This window comes from Pseudophryne corroboree, chromosome 5 (genome assembly GCF_028390025.1).
Source record: "Pseudophryne corroboree isolate aPseCor3 chromosome 5, aPseCor3.hap2, whole genome shotgun sequence".
Taxonomy (NCBI): Eukaryota; Metazoa; Chordata; class Amphibia; order Anura; family Myobatrachidae; genus Pseudophryne; species Pseudophryne corroboree.
Window position 1 is genome coordinate 848730261 of NC_086448.1, and position 17687 is coordinate 848747947.

The window sequence follows — 17687 nt, forward strand, 5'->3', positions numbered from 1 at the left end:
CCACTAGACTGTCAGCTTCCTGGCCCAGGCTCTGCCATTACAGCACTAGACTGACAGCTCCTTGGCCCAGGCTCTGCCATTACACCACTAGACTGTCAGCTCCTTGGCCCAGGCTCTGCCATTACAGCACTAGACTGACAGCTCCTTGGCCCAGGCTCAGCCATTACACCACTAGACTGTCAGCTCCTTGGCCCAGGCTGTGCCATTACACCACTAGACTGTCAGCTCCCTGGCCCAGGTACTGTCAGTACACCATTAGAGTGTCAGCTCCCTGGCCCAGGCTCTGTCAGTACACCATTAGAGTGTCAGCTCCCTGGCCCAGGCTGTGTCAGTACACCATTAGAGTGTCAGCTCCCTGGCCCAGGCTGTGTCAGTACACCATTAGAGTGTCAGCTCCCTGGCCCAGGCTCTGTCAGTACACCATTAGAGTGTCAGCTCCCTGGCCCAGGCTCTGCCATTACACCATTAGACTGTCAGCTCCTGGCCCAGGCTCTGCCATAACAGCACTAGACTGTCAGCTCCTTGGCCCAGGCTCTGACATTACACCACTAGACTGTCAGCTTCCTGGCCCAGGCTCTGCCATTACAGCACTAGACTGACAGCTCCTTGGCCCAGGCTCTGCCATTACACCACTAGACTGTCAGCTCCTTGGCCCAGGCTCTGCCATTACAGCACTAGACTGACAGCTCCTTGGCCCAGGCTCAGCCATTACACCACTAGACTGTCAGCTCCTTGGCCCAGGCTGTGCCATTACACCACTAGACTGTCAGCTCCCTGGCACAGGTACTGTCAGTACACCATTAGAGTGTCAGCTCCCTGGCGCAGGCTCTGTCAGTACACCATTAGAGTGTCAGCTCCCTGGCCCAGGCTGTGTCAGTACACCATTAGAGTGTCAGCTCCCTGGCCCAGGCTGTGTCAGTACACCATTAGAGTGTCAGCTCCCTGGCCCAGGCTCTGTCAGTACACCATTAGAGTGTCAGCTCCCTGGCCCAGACTCTGCCATTACACCACTAGAGTGTCAGCTCCCTGGCCCAGGCTCTGTCAGTACACCATTAGAGTGTCAGCTCCCTGGCCCAGGCTGTGTCAGTACACCATTAGAGTGTCAGCTCCCTGGCCCAGGCTCTGTCAGTACACCATGAGGGTGTCAGCTCCCTGGCCCAGGCTCTGTCAGTACACCATTAGAGTGTCAGCTCCCTGGTCCAGGCTCTGTCAGTACACCATTAGAGTGTCAGCTCCCTGGCCCAGGCTCTGTCAGTACACCATTAGAGTGTCAGCTCCTGGCGCAGGCTCTGTCAGTACACCATTAGAGTGTCAGCTCCCTGGCCCAGGCTGTGTCAGTACACCATTAGAGTGTCAGCTCCCTGGCCCAGGCTGTGTCAGTACACCATTAGAGTGTCAGCTCCCTGGCCCAGGCTCTGTCAGTACACCATGAGGGTGTCAGCTCCCTGGCCCAGGCTCTGTCAGTACACCATTAGAGTGTCAGCTCCCTGGTCCAGGCTCTGTCAGTACACCATTAGAGTGTCAGCTCCCTGGCCCAGGGCCCTGTATAGATGACTGTGCCTGTGAAGGGAAGGAAGCCCCCTCCCCAGCATAGAGACCCAGGAATCAGTATCTCTGCCGCGGTGGCTGCCGGGACATGTAGTTCCAGCTCATTAGCAGGGACAGGAAGCAGAGCGCGGCCAGAGAACAGATGACTACGACTCCCAGCATGCAGTGCGGCAGCCGCCTGTGTCGAGGCTGCTTTCAGCTGGGGGGCTGACTGGAGCCTGCAGGGGGCAGGATGGCTGCCGGGGGGAAGGTGAGAGGGTTGGGGGAGGGGGGCAAATATGTAACCTCTTCATTGCTGCTCATATGTGTGTGCCCCAATAGGAGGAGGCCCAGTCAGGAACATGCTTACACTACTGACATGTAACTAATGTGTGCTGTAACCATAGTGACATGCTACATACAGTGCCCCCTGTATCCATGTACTGCATGTGTGCTGTAACCATAGTGACATGCTACATACAGTGCCCCCTGTATCCATGTACAGCATGTGTGCTGTAACCATAGTGACATGCTACATACAGTGCCCCCTGTATCCATGTACTGCATGTGTGCTGTAACCATAGTGACATGCTACATACAGTGCCTCCTATATCCATGTACTGCATGTGTGCTGTAACCATAGTGACATACTACATACAGTGCCTCCTATATCCATGTACTGCATGTGTACTGTAACCATAGTGACATACTACATACAGTGCCCCCTGTATCCATGTACTGCATGTGTACTGTAACCATAGTGACATACTACATACAGTGCCCCCTGTATCCATGTACTGCATGTGTGCTGTAACCATAGTGACATACTACATACAGTGCCCCCTGTATCCATGTACTTCATGTGTGCTGTAACCATAGTGACATACTACATACAGTGCCCCCTGTATCCATGTACTTCATGTGTGCTGTAACCATAGTGACATACTACATACAGTGCCCCCTGTATCCATGTACTGCATGTGTGCTGTAACCATAGTGACATACTACATACAGTGCCCCCTGTATCCATGTACTTCATGTGTGCTGTAACCATAGTGACATACTACATACAGTGCCCCCTGTATCCATGTACTGCATGTGTGCTGTAACCATAGTGACATACTACATACAGTGCCTCCTGTATCCATGTACTGCATGTGTGCTGTAACCATAGTGACATACTACATACAGTGCCTCCTGTATCCATGTACTGCATGTGTGCTGTAACCATAGTGACATGCTACATACAGTGCCCCCTGTATCCATGTACTTCATGTGTGCTGTAACCATAGTGACATGCTACATACAGTGCCCCCTGTATCCATGTACTGCATGTGTGCTGTAACCATAGTGACATGCTACATACAGTGCCCCCTGTATCCATGTACTTCATGTGTGCTGTAACCATAGTGACATGCTACATACAGTGCCCCCTGTATCCATGTACTTCATGTGTGCTGTAACCATAGTGACATGCTACATACAGTGCCCCCTGTATCCATGTACTTCATGTGTGCTGTAACCATAGTGACATGCTACATACAGTGCCCCCTGTATCCATGTACTTCATGTGTGCTGTAACCATAGTGACATGCTACATACAGTGCCCCCTGTATCCATGTACTTCATGTGTGCTGTAACCATAGTGACATGCTACATACAGTGCCCCCTGTATCCATGTACTTTATGTGTGCTGTAACCATAGTGACATACTACATACAGTGCCCCCTGTATCCATGTTCTTGATTTGTGTGCTGTAACCATAGTGACATACTACATACAGTGCCCCCTGTATCCATGTACTTCATGTGTGCTGTAACCATAGTGACATGCTACATACAGTGCCCCCTGTATCCATGTACTGCATGTGTGCTGTAACCATAGTGACATACTACATACAGTGCCCCCTGTATCCATGTACTTCATGTGTGCTGTAACCATAGTGACATGCTACATACAGTGCCCCCTGTATCCATGTACTTCATGTGTGCTGTAACCATAGTGACATGCTACATACAGTGCCCCTTGTATCCATGTACTTTATGTGTGCTGTAACCATAGTGACATGCGACATACAGTGCCCCCTGTATCCATGTACTTCATGTGTGCTGTAACCATAGTGACATGCTACATACAGTGCCTCCTGTATCCATGTACTTCATGTGTGCTGTAACCATAGTGACATGCTACATACAGTGCCTCCTGTATCCATGTACTTCATGTGTGCTGTAACCATAGTGACCTACTACATACAGTGACCCCTGTATCCATGTACTTCATGTGTGCTGTAACCATAGTGACATGCTACATACAGTGCCTCCTATATCCATGTACTTCATGTGTGCTGTAACCATAGTGACATGCTACATACAGTGCCCCCTGTATCCATGTACTTCATGTGTGCTGTAACTATAGTGACATGCTACATACAGTGCCTCCTATATCCATGTACTTTATGTGTGCTGTAACCATAGTGACATACTATATACAGTGCCCCCTGTATCCATGTACTTCATGTGTGCTGGTAACCATAGTGACATGCTACATACAGTGCCTCCTATATCCATGTACTGCATGTGTGCTGTAACCATAGTGACATGCTACATACAGTACCCCCTATATCCATGTACTTCATGTGTGCTGTAACCATAGTGACATACTACATACAGTGCCCCCTGTATCCATGTACTGCATGTGTGCTGTAACCATAGTGACATGCTACATACAGTGCCCCCTGTATCCATGCATTGCATGTGTGCTGTAACCATAGTGACATGCTACATACAGTACCCCCTATATCCATGTACTTCATGTGTGCTGTAACCATAGTGACATACTACATACAGTGCCCCCTGTATCCATGTACTGCATGTGTGCTGTAACCATAGTGACATGCTACATACAGTGCCCCCTGTATCCATGCACTGCATGTGTGCTGTAACCATAGTGACATGCTACATACAGTGCCTCCTATATCCATGTACTTCATGTGTGCTGTAACTATAGTGACATACTACATACAGTTCCCCCTGTATCCATGTACTGCATGTGTGCTGGTAACCATAGTGACATGCTACATACAGTACCCCCTATATCCATGTACTTCATGTGTGCTGTAACCATAGTGACATACTACATACAGTGCCTCCTATATCCATGTACTGCATGTGTGCTGTAACCATAGTGACACACTACATACAGTACCCCCTGTATCCATGTACTTCATGTGTGCTGGTAACCATAGTGACACGCTACATACAGTAGCCCCTGTATCCTTGTACTTCATGTGTGCTGGTAACCATAGTGACATGCTACATACAGTGCCCCCTGTATCCATGTACTTCATGTGTGCTGTAACCATAGTGACATGCTACATACAGTGCCTCCTATATTTATGTACTGCATGTGTGCTGTAACCATAGTGACATACTACATACAGTGCCTCCTATATCCATGTACTGCATGTGTGCTGTAACCATAGTGACAAGCTACATACAGTGCCTCCTATATCCATGTACTGCATGTGTGCTGTAACCATAGTGACATACTACATACAGTACCCCCTATATCCATGTACTGCATGTGTGCTGGTAACCATAGTGACATGCTACATACAGTGCCCCCTGTATCCATGTACTTCATGTGTGCTGTAACCAGTGCCCCCTATATCCATGTACTGCATGTGTGCTGTAACCATAGTGACATACTACATACAGTGCCCCCTATATCCATGTACTGCATGTGTGCTGTAACCATAGTGACATATTACATACAGTGCCCCCTGTATCCATGTACTGCATGTGTGCTGGTAACCATAGTGACAGGCTACATACAGTGCCTCCTGTATCCATGTACTGCATGTGTGCTGTAACCATAGTGACATACTACATACAGTGCCCCCTGTATCCATGTACTGCATGTGTGCTGTAACCATAGTGACATGCTACATACAGTGCCCCCTGTATCCATGTACTGCATGTGTGCTGGTAACCATAGTGACATGCTACATACAGTGCCCCCTGTATCCATATACTGCATGTGTGCTGTAACCATAGTGGCATGCTACATACAGTGCCCCCTGTATCCATGTACTGCATGTGTGCTGTAACCATAGTGACATGCTACATACAGTGCCCCCTGTATCCATGTACTGCATGTGTGCTGGTAACCATAGTGACATACTACATACAGTGCCCCCTGTATCCATGTACTTTATGTGTGCTACAACCATAGTGACATGCTACATACAGTACCCCATATATCCATGTACTGCATGTGTGCTGGTAACCATAGTGACATACTACATACAGTGCCCCCTGTATCCATGTACTGCATGTGTGCTGGTAACCATAGTGACATACTACATACAGTGCCCACTGTATCCATGTACTTCATGTGTGCTGGTAACCATAGTGACATGCTACATACAGTGCCCCCTGTATTTATGTACTGCATGTGTGCTGGTAACCATGGTGACATGCTACATACAGTGCCCCCTGTATCCATGTACTGCATGTGTGCTGGTAACCATAGTGACATGCTACATACAGTGCCCCCTGTATCCATGTACTGTATGTGTGCTGGTAACCATAGTGACATGCTACATACAGCGCCCCCTGTATCCATGTACTGCATGTGTGCTTGTAACCATAGTGACATGCTACATACAGTGCCCCCTGTATCCATGTACTGCATGTGTGCTGGTAACCATAGTGACATACTACATACAGTGCCCCCTGTATCCATGTACTTCATGTGTGCTGGTAACCATAGTGACATGCTAAATACAGTGCCCTCTGTATCCGTGTGTTTCATGTGTGTTGGTAACCATAGTGACACGCTACATACAGTGCCCCCTGTATCCATGTGTTTTATGTGTGTTGGTAACCATAGTGACATGCTACATACAGTGCCCCCTGTATCCATGTACTGCATATGTGCTGGTAACCATAGTGACACACTACATACAGTGCCTCCTGTATCCATGTACTTCATGTGTGCTGGTAACCATAGTGACATGCTACATACAGTACCCCCTGTATCCATGTACTGCATGTGTGCTGGTAACCATAGTGACACGCTACATACAGTACCCCCTGTATCCATGTGTTTCATGTGTTCTGGTAACCATAGTGACATGCTACATACAGTGCCCCCTGTATCCATGTGTTTCATGTGTGCTGGTAACCATAGTGACATGCTACATACAGTGCCCCCTGTATCCATGTACTGCATGTGTGCTGGTAACCATAGTGACACGCTACATACAGTACCCCCTGTATCCATGTACTTCATGTGTGCTGGTAACCATAGTGACACGCTACATACAGTGCCCCCTGTATCCATGTACTTCATGTGTGCTGGTAACCACAGTGACACGCTACATACAGTGCCCCTTGTATCCATGTACTTCAAGTGTGCTGGTAACCATAGTGACACGCTACATACAGTGCCCCCTTTATCCATGTACTTCATGTGTGCTGGTAACCATGGTGACACGTTACATACAGTATCCCCTGTATCCATGTACTTCATGTGTGCTGGTAACCATAGTGACACGCTACATACAGCGCCCTCTGTATCCATGTACTTCATGTGTGCTGGTAACCATAGTGACATGCTACATACAGTACCCCCTGTAACCATGTACTGCATGTGTGCTGGTAACCATAGTGACACGCTACATGCAGTACCCCCTGTAACCATGTACTGCATGTGTGCTGGTAACCATAGTGACATGCTACATACAATACCCCCTGTATCCATGTACTTCATGTGTGCTGGTAACCATAGTGACATGCTACATACAATACCCCCTGTATCCAATTACTGCATGTGTGCTGGTAACCATAGTGACACGCTACATACAGTGCCCCCTGTATCCATGTTCTTCATGTGTGCTGGTAACCATAGTGACACGATACATACAGTGCCCCCTGTATCCATGTACTTCGTGTGTGCTGGTAACCATAATGACGCACTACATACAGTGCCCCCTGTATCCATGTACTTCATGTGTGCTGGTAACCATAATGACGCACTGCATACAGTACCCCCTGTATCCATGTACTTCATATGTGCGCTTAACCATAGTGACACTCTACATACAGTGCCCCCTGTGTCCATGCACGTCATGTGTGCTGGTAACTATAGTGACACGCTACATACAGTGCCCCCTGGTCCATGTACTTCATGTGTGCTGTTAACCATAGTGACACGCTACATACAGTGCCCCCTGTATCCATGTACTTCATGTGTGCTGTTAACCATAGTGACACGCTACATACAGTGCCCCCTGTATCCATGTACTTCATGTGTGCTGGTAACCATAGTGACACGCTACATACAGTACCCCTGTATCCATGTACTTCATGTGTGCTGGTAACCATAGTGACACGCTACATACTTTGCCCCCTGTGTCCATGTACTTCATGTGTGCTGGTAAGCATAGTGACACGCTACATACAGTGCCCCCTCTATCCATGTACTGCATGTGTGCTGGTAACCATAGTGACATGCTACATACAGTGCACGCTGTATCCATGTACCTCATGTGCTGGTAACCATAGTGACATGCTACATACAGTGCCCCCTGTATCCATGTACTTCATGTGTGCTGGTAACCATAGTGACACGCTACATACAGTGCCCCCTGTATCCATGTACTTCATGTGTGCTGGTAACCTAGTGACACACTACATACAGTACCACCTGTATCCATGTACTTCATGTGTGCTGGTAACCATAGTGACACGCTACTTAAACTATACCATCTGCTGTCCTCTACTATGAGCTAGATCTCTTATTATATACCAGGTACTGTCCTCTACTAGGTGCTAGATCTGTTATTATATACCAGGTGTTGTCCTCTACTAGGGGCTAGATCTGTTATTATATACCAGGTGCTGTCCTCTACTAGTTTGCTAGATCTCTTATTATATACCAGGTACTGTCCTCTACCAGGTGCTAGATCTGTTATTATATACCAGATGTTGTACTCTACGAGGTGCTAGATCTGTTATTATATACCAGGTGTTGTCCTCTACTAGATTGCTAGATCTCTTATTATATACCAGGTGTTGTCCTCTACTAGGTGCTAGATCTCTTATTATATACCAGGTGCTGTCCTCTACTAGGTGCTAGATCTCTTATGATATACCAGGTACTGTCCTCTACTAGATTGCTAGATCTCTTATTATATACCAGGTGTTGTCCTCTACTAGGTGCTAGATCTCTTATTATATACCAGGTACTGTCCTCTACTAGGTGCTAGATCTCTTATTATATACAGGTGTTGTCCTCTACTAGGTGCTTGATCTGTTATTATATACCAGGTGTTGTCCTCTACTAGGTGCTAGATCTGTTATTATATACCAGGTGTTGTCCTCTACTAGGTGCTAGACCTCTTATTATATACCAGGTACTGTCCTCTACTAGGTGCTAGATCTCTTATTATATACCAGGTGTTGTCCTCTACTAGGTGCTAGATCTCTTATTATATACCAGGTATTGTCCTCTACTAGATTGCTAGATCTCTTATTATATACCCGGTGTTGTCCTTTACTAGGTGCTAGATCTCTTATTATATACCAGGTGCTGTCCTCTACTAGGTGCTAGATCTCTTATTATATATCATGTACTGTCCTCTACTAGGTGCTAGATCTCTTATTATTTAACAGATGCTGTCTTCTACTAGATTGCTAGATCTCTTATTATATACCAGGTGTTGTCTTCTACTAGGGTGCTAGATCTCTTATTATATACCAGGTGTTGTCCTCTACTAGATTGCTAGATCTCTTATTATATACCAGGTGTTGTCCTCTACTTGGTGCTTGATCAGTTATTATATACCTGGTGTTGTCCTCTACTAGGTGCTAGATCTGTTATTATACCAGGTGCTGTCCTCTACTATGTGCTTGATCTGTTATTATATACCAGGTATTGTCCTCTACTAGGTGGTAGATCTCTTATTATATACCAGGTGCTGTCCTCTACTAGGTTCTAGATCTCTTATTATATATCATGTACTGTCCTCTAATAGGTGCTAGATCTCTTATTATTTAACAGATGCTGTCTTCTACTAGATTGCTAGATCTCTTATTATATACCAGGTGTTGTCCTCTACTTGGTGCTTGATCTGTTATTTTATACCAGGTATTGTCCTCTGCTAAGTGCTAGATCTGTTATTATATACCAGGTGTTGTCCTCTACTAGGAGCTAGGTCTCTTATTATATACCAGGTGCTGTCCTCTACTAGGTGCTATATCTGTTATTATATACCAGGTGTTGTCCTCTATTAGGTGCTTGATCTGTTATTATATACCAGGTGCTGTCCTCTACTAGGTGCTAGATCTCTTATTATATACCAGGCGCTGTCCTCTTCTAGGTGCTAGATCTGTTATTATATACCAGATGCTGTCCTCTATAAGGGTGCTAGATCTCTTATTATATACCAGGTACTGTCCTCTACTAGGTGCTAGATCTTTATTATATACCAGGTGATGTCCTCTACTAGGTGCTAGATCTCTTATTATATACCAGGTACTGTCCTCTACTAGGTGCTTGATCTGTTATTATATACCAGGTATTGTCCTCTACTAGGTGCTAGATCTCTTATTATATACCAGGTACTGTCCTCTACTAGGTGCTAGATCTTTTATTATATACCAGGTACTGTCCTCTACTAGGTGCTAGATCTGTTATTATATACCAGGTGCTGTCTTCTATAAGGGTGCTAGATCTCTTATTATATACCAGGTGCTGTCTTCTATAAGGGTGCTAGATCTCTTATTATATACCAGGTACTGTCCTCTACTAGGTGCTAGATCTCTTATTATATACCAGGTGTTGTCCTCTATAAGGGTGCTAGATCTCTTATTATATACCAGGTACTGTCCTCTACTAGGTGCTAGATCTCTTATTATATACCAGGTGTTGTCCTCTACTAGGTGCTAGATCTGTTATTATACACCAGGTATTGTCCTCTACTAGGTGCTAGATCTGTTATTATATACCAGGTACTGTCCTCTACTAGGTGCTAGATCTCTTATTATATACCAGGTACTGTCCTTTACTAGGTGCTAGATCTCTTATTATATACCAGGTGTTGTCCTCTACTAGGTGCTAGATCTCTTATTATATACCAGGTGTTGTCCTCTACTAGGTGCTAGATCTGTTATTATATACCAGGTGTTGTCCTCTACTAGGTGCTAGATCTCTTATTATATACCAGGTACTGTCCTCTACTAGGTGCTAGATCTCTTATTATATACCAGGTGTTGTCTTCTACTAGGTGCTAGATCTCTTATTATATACCAGGTGTTGTCCTCTACTAGGTGCTAGATCTCTTATTATATACCAGGTGTTGTCCTCTACTAGGTGGTAGATCTGTTATTATATTCCAGGTACTGTCCTCTACTAGGTGCTAGATCTCTTATTATATACCAGGTACTGTCCTCTACTAGGTGCTAGATCTGTTATTATATACCAGGTGTTGTCCTCTATAAGGGTGCTAGATCTCTTATTATATACCAGGTACTGTCCTCTACTAGGTGCTAGATCTGTTATTATATACCAGGTGCTGTCCTCTACTAGGTGCTAGATCTCTTATTATATACCAGGTACTGTCCTCTACTAGGTGCTAGATCTCTTATTATATACCAGGTGTTGTCCTCTACTAGGTGCTAGATCTCTTATTATATACCGTACCAGGTGCTGTCCTCTACTAGGTGCTAGATCTCTTATTATATACCAGGTACTGTCCTCTACTAGGTGCTAGATCTCTTATTATATACCAGGTACTGTCATCTACTAGGTGCTAGATCTCTTATTTTCTCTGACGTCCTAGTGGATGCTGGGAACTCCGTAAGGACCATGGGGAATAGACGGGCTCCGCAGGAGACTGGGCACTCTAAAAAAAGATTAGGTACTATCTGGTGTGCACTGTCTCCTCCCTCTATGCCCCTCCTCCAGACCTCAGTTAGAATCTGTGCCCGGCCAGAGCTGGGTGCTCCTAGTGGGCTCTCCTGAGCTTACTAGAAAAGAAAGTATTTATTAGGTTTTTTATTTTCAGTGAGCTTCTGCTGGCAACAGACTCACTGCTACGTGGGACTAAGGGGAGAGAAGCAAACCTACCTGCTTGCAGCTAGCTTGTACTTCTTAGGCTACTGGACACCATTAGCTGCAGAGGGTTCGAACACAGGCACCTGTCCTCGATCGTCCGTTCCCGGAGCCGCGCCGCCGTCCCCCTTGCAGAGCCAGAAGAACAGAAGCTGGAAGACGACGAAATCGGCAGCTGAAGACTCCTGTCTTCATTAAGGTAGCGCACAGCACCGCAGCTGTGCGCCATTGCTCCCAGCACACTTACACACTCCGGTCACTGTAGGGTGCAGGGCGCTGGGGGGGGGGGGTCGCCCTGGGCTGCAATTGAGGTACCTTTGGCACAAAAACATACATATATACAGTCTAGCACTGTATATATGTAAAAACCCCCGCCATTTTTTTACATGAAATGCGGGACAGAAGCCCGCCACTTCTTCCTCAGCACACCAGCGCCATTTTCCCTTCACAGCTCCGCTGGAAGCAGCTCCCCAGGCTCTCCCCTGCAGTATCCAGGTACAAGACGGGTTAAAAAGAGAGGGGGTGCACATAAATTTAGGCGCAAATCAATACAAAAAAGCAGCTATTGGGAAAATCACTTATTAGCAGTGAAAATCCCTGTGTTACATAGCGCTCTGGTGTGTGCTGGCATACTCTCTCTCTGTCTCCCCAAAGGACTTTGTGGGGTCCTGTCCTCAGTCTGAGCATTCCCTGTGTGTGTGCGGTGTGTCGGTACGGCTGTGTCGACATGTTTGATGAGGAAGGTTACGTGGAGGCGGAGCAAGGGCAGATAAGAGTGGTGTCGCCCCCGTCGGGGCCGACACCTGATTGGATGGATATGTGGAAGGTCTTAAATGACAATGTAAACTCCTTACATAAAAGGTTTGATGACGCTGCAGCCTTGGGACAGCCGGGGTCTCAGCCCGCGCCTGCCCAGGCGTCTCAGAAGCCGTCAGGGGCTCATAAACGCCCTCTATCTCAGATGGTTGACACAGATGCCGACACGGAGTCCGACTCCAGTGTCGACGATGATGAGGCACATTTACAGTCTAAACTGACCAAGGCCATCCGATACATGATTATTGCTATGAAAGATGTATTACACATTTCTGAGAGTAACCCGGTTACCACCAAGAGGGGTATTATGTTTGGGGAGAAAAAGCAGCCAGTGACTTTTCCCCCATCTGATGAGTTAAATGAATTGTGTGAAGAAGCGTGGAGTTCCCCTGATAAGAAACTAGTGATTTCTAAGAGGTTACTGATGGCGTACCCTTTCCCGCCAACGGACAGGTTACGTTGGGAAACATCCCCTAGGGTGGACAAGGCGCTGACACGCTTATCAAAAAAGGTGGCCCTGCCGTCTCAGGATACGGCCGCCTTAAAGGAGCCTGCAGATAGAAAGCAGGAGGCTATCCTGAAGTCAGTGTATACACACTCAGGTACTATACTGAGACCTGCTATTGCTTCAGCCTGGATGTATAGTGCTGTAGCAGCATGGACAGATACTCTGTTAGACGACATAGATTCCCTCGACAGGGATACTGTTTTGCTAACCCTGGGCCATATCAAAGACGTCGTCTTATATATGCGGGATGCTCAGAGGGACATTTGCCGGCTGGCATCTAGAATTAATGCTATGTCCATTTCTGCCAGGAGAGTATTATGGACTCGGCAATGGACAGGAGATGCTGATTCTAAAAGACACATGGAGGTTTTGCCTTATAGGTGAGGAGTTGTTTGGGGACGGTCTGTCGGACCTCGTGTCTACAGCAACAGCTGGAAAGTCGACTTTCTTGCCTCAGGTTTCCTCACAGCCTAAGAAAGCACCGTATTATCAAATGCAGTCCTTTCGTTCCCAAAAAGGCAAGAGGGTCAGGGGTGCATCCTTTCTTGCCAGAGGCAGGGGTAGAGGTAAGAAGCTGCACCATGCAGCAAGTTCCCAGGAACAGAAGTCCTCCCCTGCTTCCACTAAGTCCACCGCATGACGTTGGGGCTCCACAGGCGGAGCCAGGTGCGGTGGGGGCGCGTCTCCGAAACTTCAGCAGCCAGTGGATTCGTTCACAGGTGGATCTCTGGGCTATACAAATTGTATCTCAGGGATACAAGCTGGAATTCGAAGCGACTCCCCCTCGCCGTTACCTCAAATCAGCCTTGCCAGCTTCCCCCAGGGAAAGGGAGGTAGTACAGGTTGAGTATCCCTTATCCAAAAGGCTTGGGACCAGGGGTATTTTGGATATCGGATACTTCCGTATTTTGGAATAATTGCATACCATAAGGAGATATCATGGTGATGGGACCTAAATCTAAGCACAGAATGCATTTATGTTTCATATACACCTTATACACACAGCCGGAAGGTCATTTAATACAATATTTCTCTAACGTCCTAGTGGATGCTGGGAACTCCGTAAGGACCATGGGGAATAGCGGGCTCCGAAGGAGGCTGGGCACTCTAGAAAGATTTATGACTACCTGGTGTGCACTGGCTCCTCCCACTATGACCCTCCTCCAAGCCTCAGTTAGATTTCGTGCCCGGCCGAGGTTGGATGCACACTAGGGGCTCTCCTGAGCCCTTAGAAAGAAAGTATAGTTTTAGGTTTTTTATTTTCAGTGAGACCTGCTGGCAACAGGCTCACTGCAGCGAGGGACTAAGGGGAGAAGAAGCGAACCTGCCTGCTTGCAGCCGGATTGGGCTTCTTAGGCTACTGGACACCATTAGCTCCAGAGGGATCGACCGCAGGCTCAGTCCTTGGTGTTCGGTCCCGGAGCCGCGCCGCCGTCCCCCTTACAGAGCCAGAAGCAAGAAGAGGTCCGGAAAAACGGCGGCAGAAGACATCAGTCTTCACCAAGGTAGCGTACAGCACTGCAGCTGTGCGCCATTGCTCCTCATGCACACTTCACACTCCGGTCACTGAGGGTGCAGGGCGCTAGGGGGGGGCGCCCTGAGCAGCAATAAAAACACCTTGGCTGGCAAAAATACCACAATATATAGCCCCAGAGGCTATATATGTGGTAAATACCCCCGCCAGAATCCAGAAAAAAGCGGGAGAATAGGCCGCGGAAAAGGGGCGGAGCTATCTCCCTCAGACACACTGGCGCCATTTCTCCTTCACAGATCCGCTGGAAGGAAGCTCCCTGGCTCTCCCCTGCAGTCTACACTACAGAACAGGGTAAAAACAGAGAGGGGGGGCACTAAATTTGGGCGCAATATATATATATAATATAAAAAGCAGCTATAGGGGACATAACTCAGTTAGTCCCTGCATTATATAGCGCTCTGGTGTGTGCTGGCATACTCTCACTCTGTCCCCCCAAAGGGCTTTTGTGGGTCCTGTCCTCATTCGGAGCATTCCTTGTGTGTGTGCGGTGTGTCGGTACGGCTGTGTCGACATGTTTGATGAGGATAATGATGTGGAGGCAGAGCAGATGCCTTTAGAAGGGATATCACCCCCTGCGGGGCAGACACCTGAGTGGATGGGCTTATGGAAAGTAATGAGTGCACGTATAGACTCCTTATATAAGAAAATTGACGACATGCCTAATGTGGGACAGCCGACTTCTCAGCTCGTGCCTGCCCAGGCGTCGCATGGGTCGTCAGGGGCTCTAAAACGCCCGCTACCTCAAGCAGACCCAGATGTCGACACTGATACTGACACCAGTGTCGACGACGATGAGTCAAACCTGATGCCCACTAAGGCCATTCACTGCATGATTGAGGCAATGAAAGAGGTGTTAAACATTTCTGATATAACTACAGGTACCACTAAAAAGGGTATTATGTTTGGAGAGAAAAAACTACCCGTAGTTTTTCCCCCATCAGAGGAATTAAATGAAGTGTGTGAAGAAGCGTGGGCTTTCCCTGATAAAAAATTGGTAATTTCTAAGAAGGTACTAATGACGTTCCCTTTCCCGCCAGAGGATAGGTCACGTTGGGAAACACCCCCTAGAGTGGATAAAGCGCTCACACGTTTGTCTAAAAAGGTGGCACTTCCGTCTCCGGATACGGCCGCCCTGAAGGAGCCTGCGGATAGAAAGCAGGAGGCGATCCTGAAGTCTGTATATACACACACACAGGCATTATACTAAGACCAGCTATTGCTTCAGCTTGGATGTGCAGTGCTGCCGCTGCGTGGTCAGATTCCCTGTCGGAAAACATTGATACCCTAGACAGGGACACTATATTGCTAACCGTAGAGCATATTAAAGACGCTGTATTATACATGAGAGATGCACAGAGGGATATTTGCCGGCTGGCATCTAAAATAAGTGCATTGTCCATTTCTGCTAGGAGAGGCTTATGGACTCGCCAGTGGACAGGAGATGCAGATTCAAAAAAGCACATGGAAGTGTTACCATATAAGGGTGAGGAATTATTTGGGGATGGTCTCTCGAACCTAGTTTCCACAGCAACGGCTGGGAAGTCAGCATTTTTACCCCATGTCCCCTCACAGCCTAAGAAGGTGCCGTTTTATCAGGTTCAGTCCTTTCGGACCCAGAAAAACAGGCGTGGAAAAGGCGGGTCTTTTCTGTCCAGAGGCAGAGGTAGGGGAAAAAGGCTGCAACAAACAGCAGGTTCCCAGGAGCAAAAGTCCTCCCCCGCTTCCTCTTCCAAGTCCGCCGCATGACGGTGGGGCTCCACAGGCGGAGCCAGGTACGGTGGGGGGCCGCCTCAAGAATTTCAGCGATCAGTGGGTTCGCTCACAGGTGGATTCCTGGATCCTGCAAATAGTATCTCAGGGGTACAAGCTGGAATTCGAGGCGTCCCCACCCCACCGGTTCCTAAAATCTGCCTTGCCGATTGCTCCCTCAGACAGGGAGGCGGTGCTAGCGGCAATTCACAAGCTGTATTCCCAGCAGGTGATAATCAAGGTACCCCTACTTCAACAAGGCCGGGGTTATTATTCCACACTATTTGTGGTACCGAAACCGGACGGTTCGGTGAGACCCATTCTAAATTTGAAATCCTTGAACACATACATAAAGAAATTCAAGTTCAAGATGGAATCGCTCAGGGCGGTTATTGCAAGCCTGGACGAGGGGGATTACATGGTATCCCTGGACATCAAGGATGCTTACTTGCATGTCCCCATTTACCATCCTCACCAGGAGTACCTCAGATTTGTGGTACAGGATTGCCATTACCAATTCCAGACGCTGCCGTTTGGACTGTCCACGGCACCGAGGGTATTTACCAAGGTTATGGCGGAAATGATGATACTCCTTCGAAGAAAGGGAGTTTTAATTATCCCGTACTTGGACGATCTCCTAATAAAAGCGAGGTCCAAGGAACAGTTGTTGGTGGGAGTAGCACTATCTCAGGAAGTGCTGCACCAGCACGGCTGGATTCTGAATATCCCAAAGTCACAGCTGGTTCCGACGACACGGCTACTGTTCCTGGGTATGATTCTGGATACAGTCCAGAGAAAAGTGTTTCTCCCGGAGGAGAAAGCCAGGGAGTTGTCATCTCTAGTCAGAGACCTCCTGAAACCAAAACAGGTATCAGTGCATCGCTGCACGCAGGTCCTGGGAAAGATGGTGGCTTCTTACGAAGCAATTCCCTTCGGCAGGTTCCATGCCAGAATCTTTCAGTGGGACCTGTTGGACCAGTGGTCCGGATCGCATCTTCAGATGCATCGATTAATAACCCTGTCTCCAAGAACCAGGGTGTCTCTACTGTGGTGGCTGCAGAGTGCCCATCTTCTAGAGGGCCGCAGGTTCGGCATACAGGACTGGGTCCTGGTGACCACGGATGCCAGCCTTCGAGGCTGGGGGGCAGTCACACAGGGAAGAAACTTCCAAGGACTATGGTCGAGTCAGGAGACTTCCCTTCACATAAATATTCTGGAACTAAGGGCCATCTACAATGCCCTAAGTCAAGCAAAATCCCTGCTCCTACACCAGCCGGTGCTGATCCAGTCAGACAACATCACGGCAGTCGCCCATGTAAATCGACAGGGCGGCACAAGAAGCAGGATGGCGATGGCAGAAGCCACAAGAATTCTCCGATGGGCGGAGAATCATGTACTAGCACTGACAGCAGTGTTCATTCCGGGAGTGGACAA

General features: G+C 47.7%; 1 protein-coding gene across 3 annotated transcripts in view; it reads left to right on the forward strand.

The window, feature by feature from the left end:
* The first annotated feature begins 1700 nt into the window (after nucleotides 1-1700).
* LOC134928690 (uncharacterized) overlaps nucleotides 1701-17687 on the forward strand; it is a 534742-nt gene continuing 518755 nt past the window's right edge. For all 3 annotated transcript variants that reach the window (XM_063924692.1, XM_063924694.1, XM_063924693.1), the window contains exon 1: nucleotides 1701-1798. In XM_063924692.1, coding sequence (XP_063780762.1) covers nucleotides 1781-1798 — 18 coding nt within the window. In that variant the 5' untranslated portion in view covers nucleotides 1701-1780. The remainder of the gene's footprint in view (nucleotides 1799-17687) is intronic.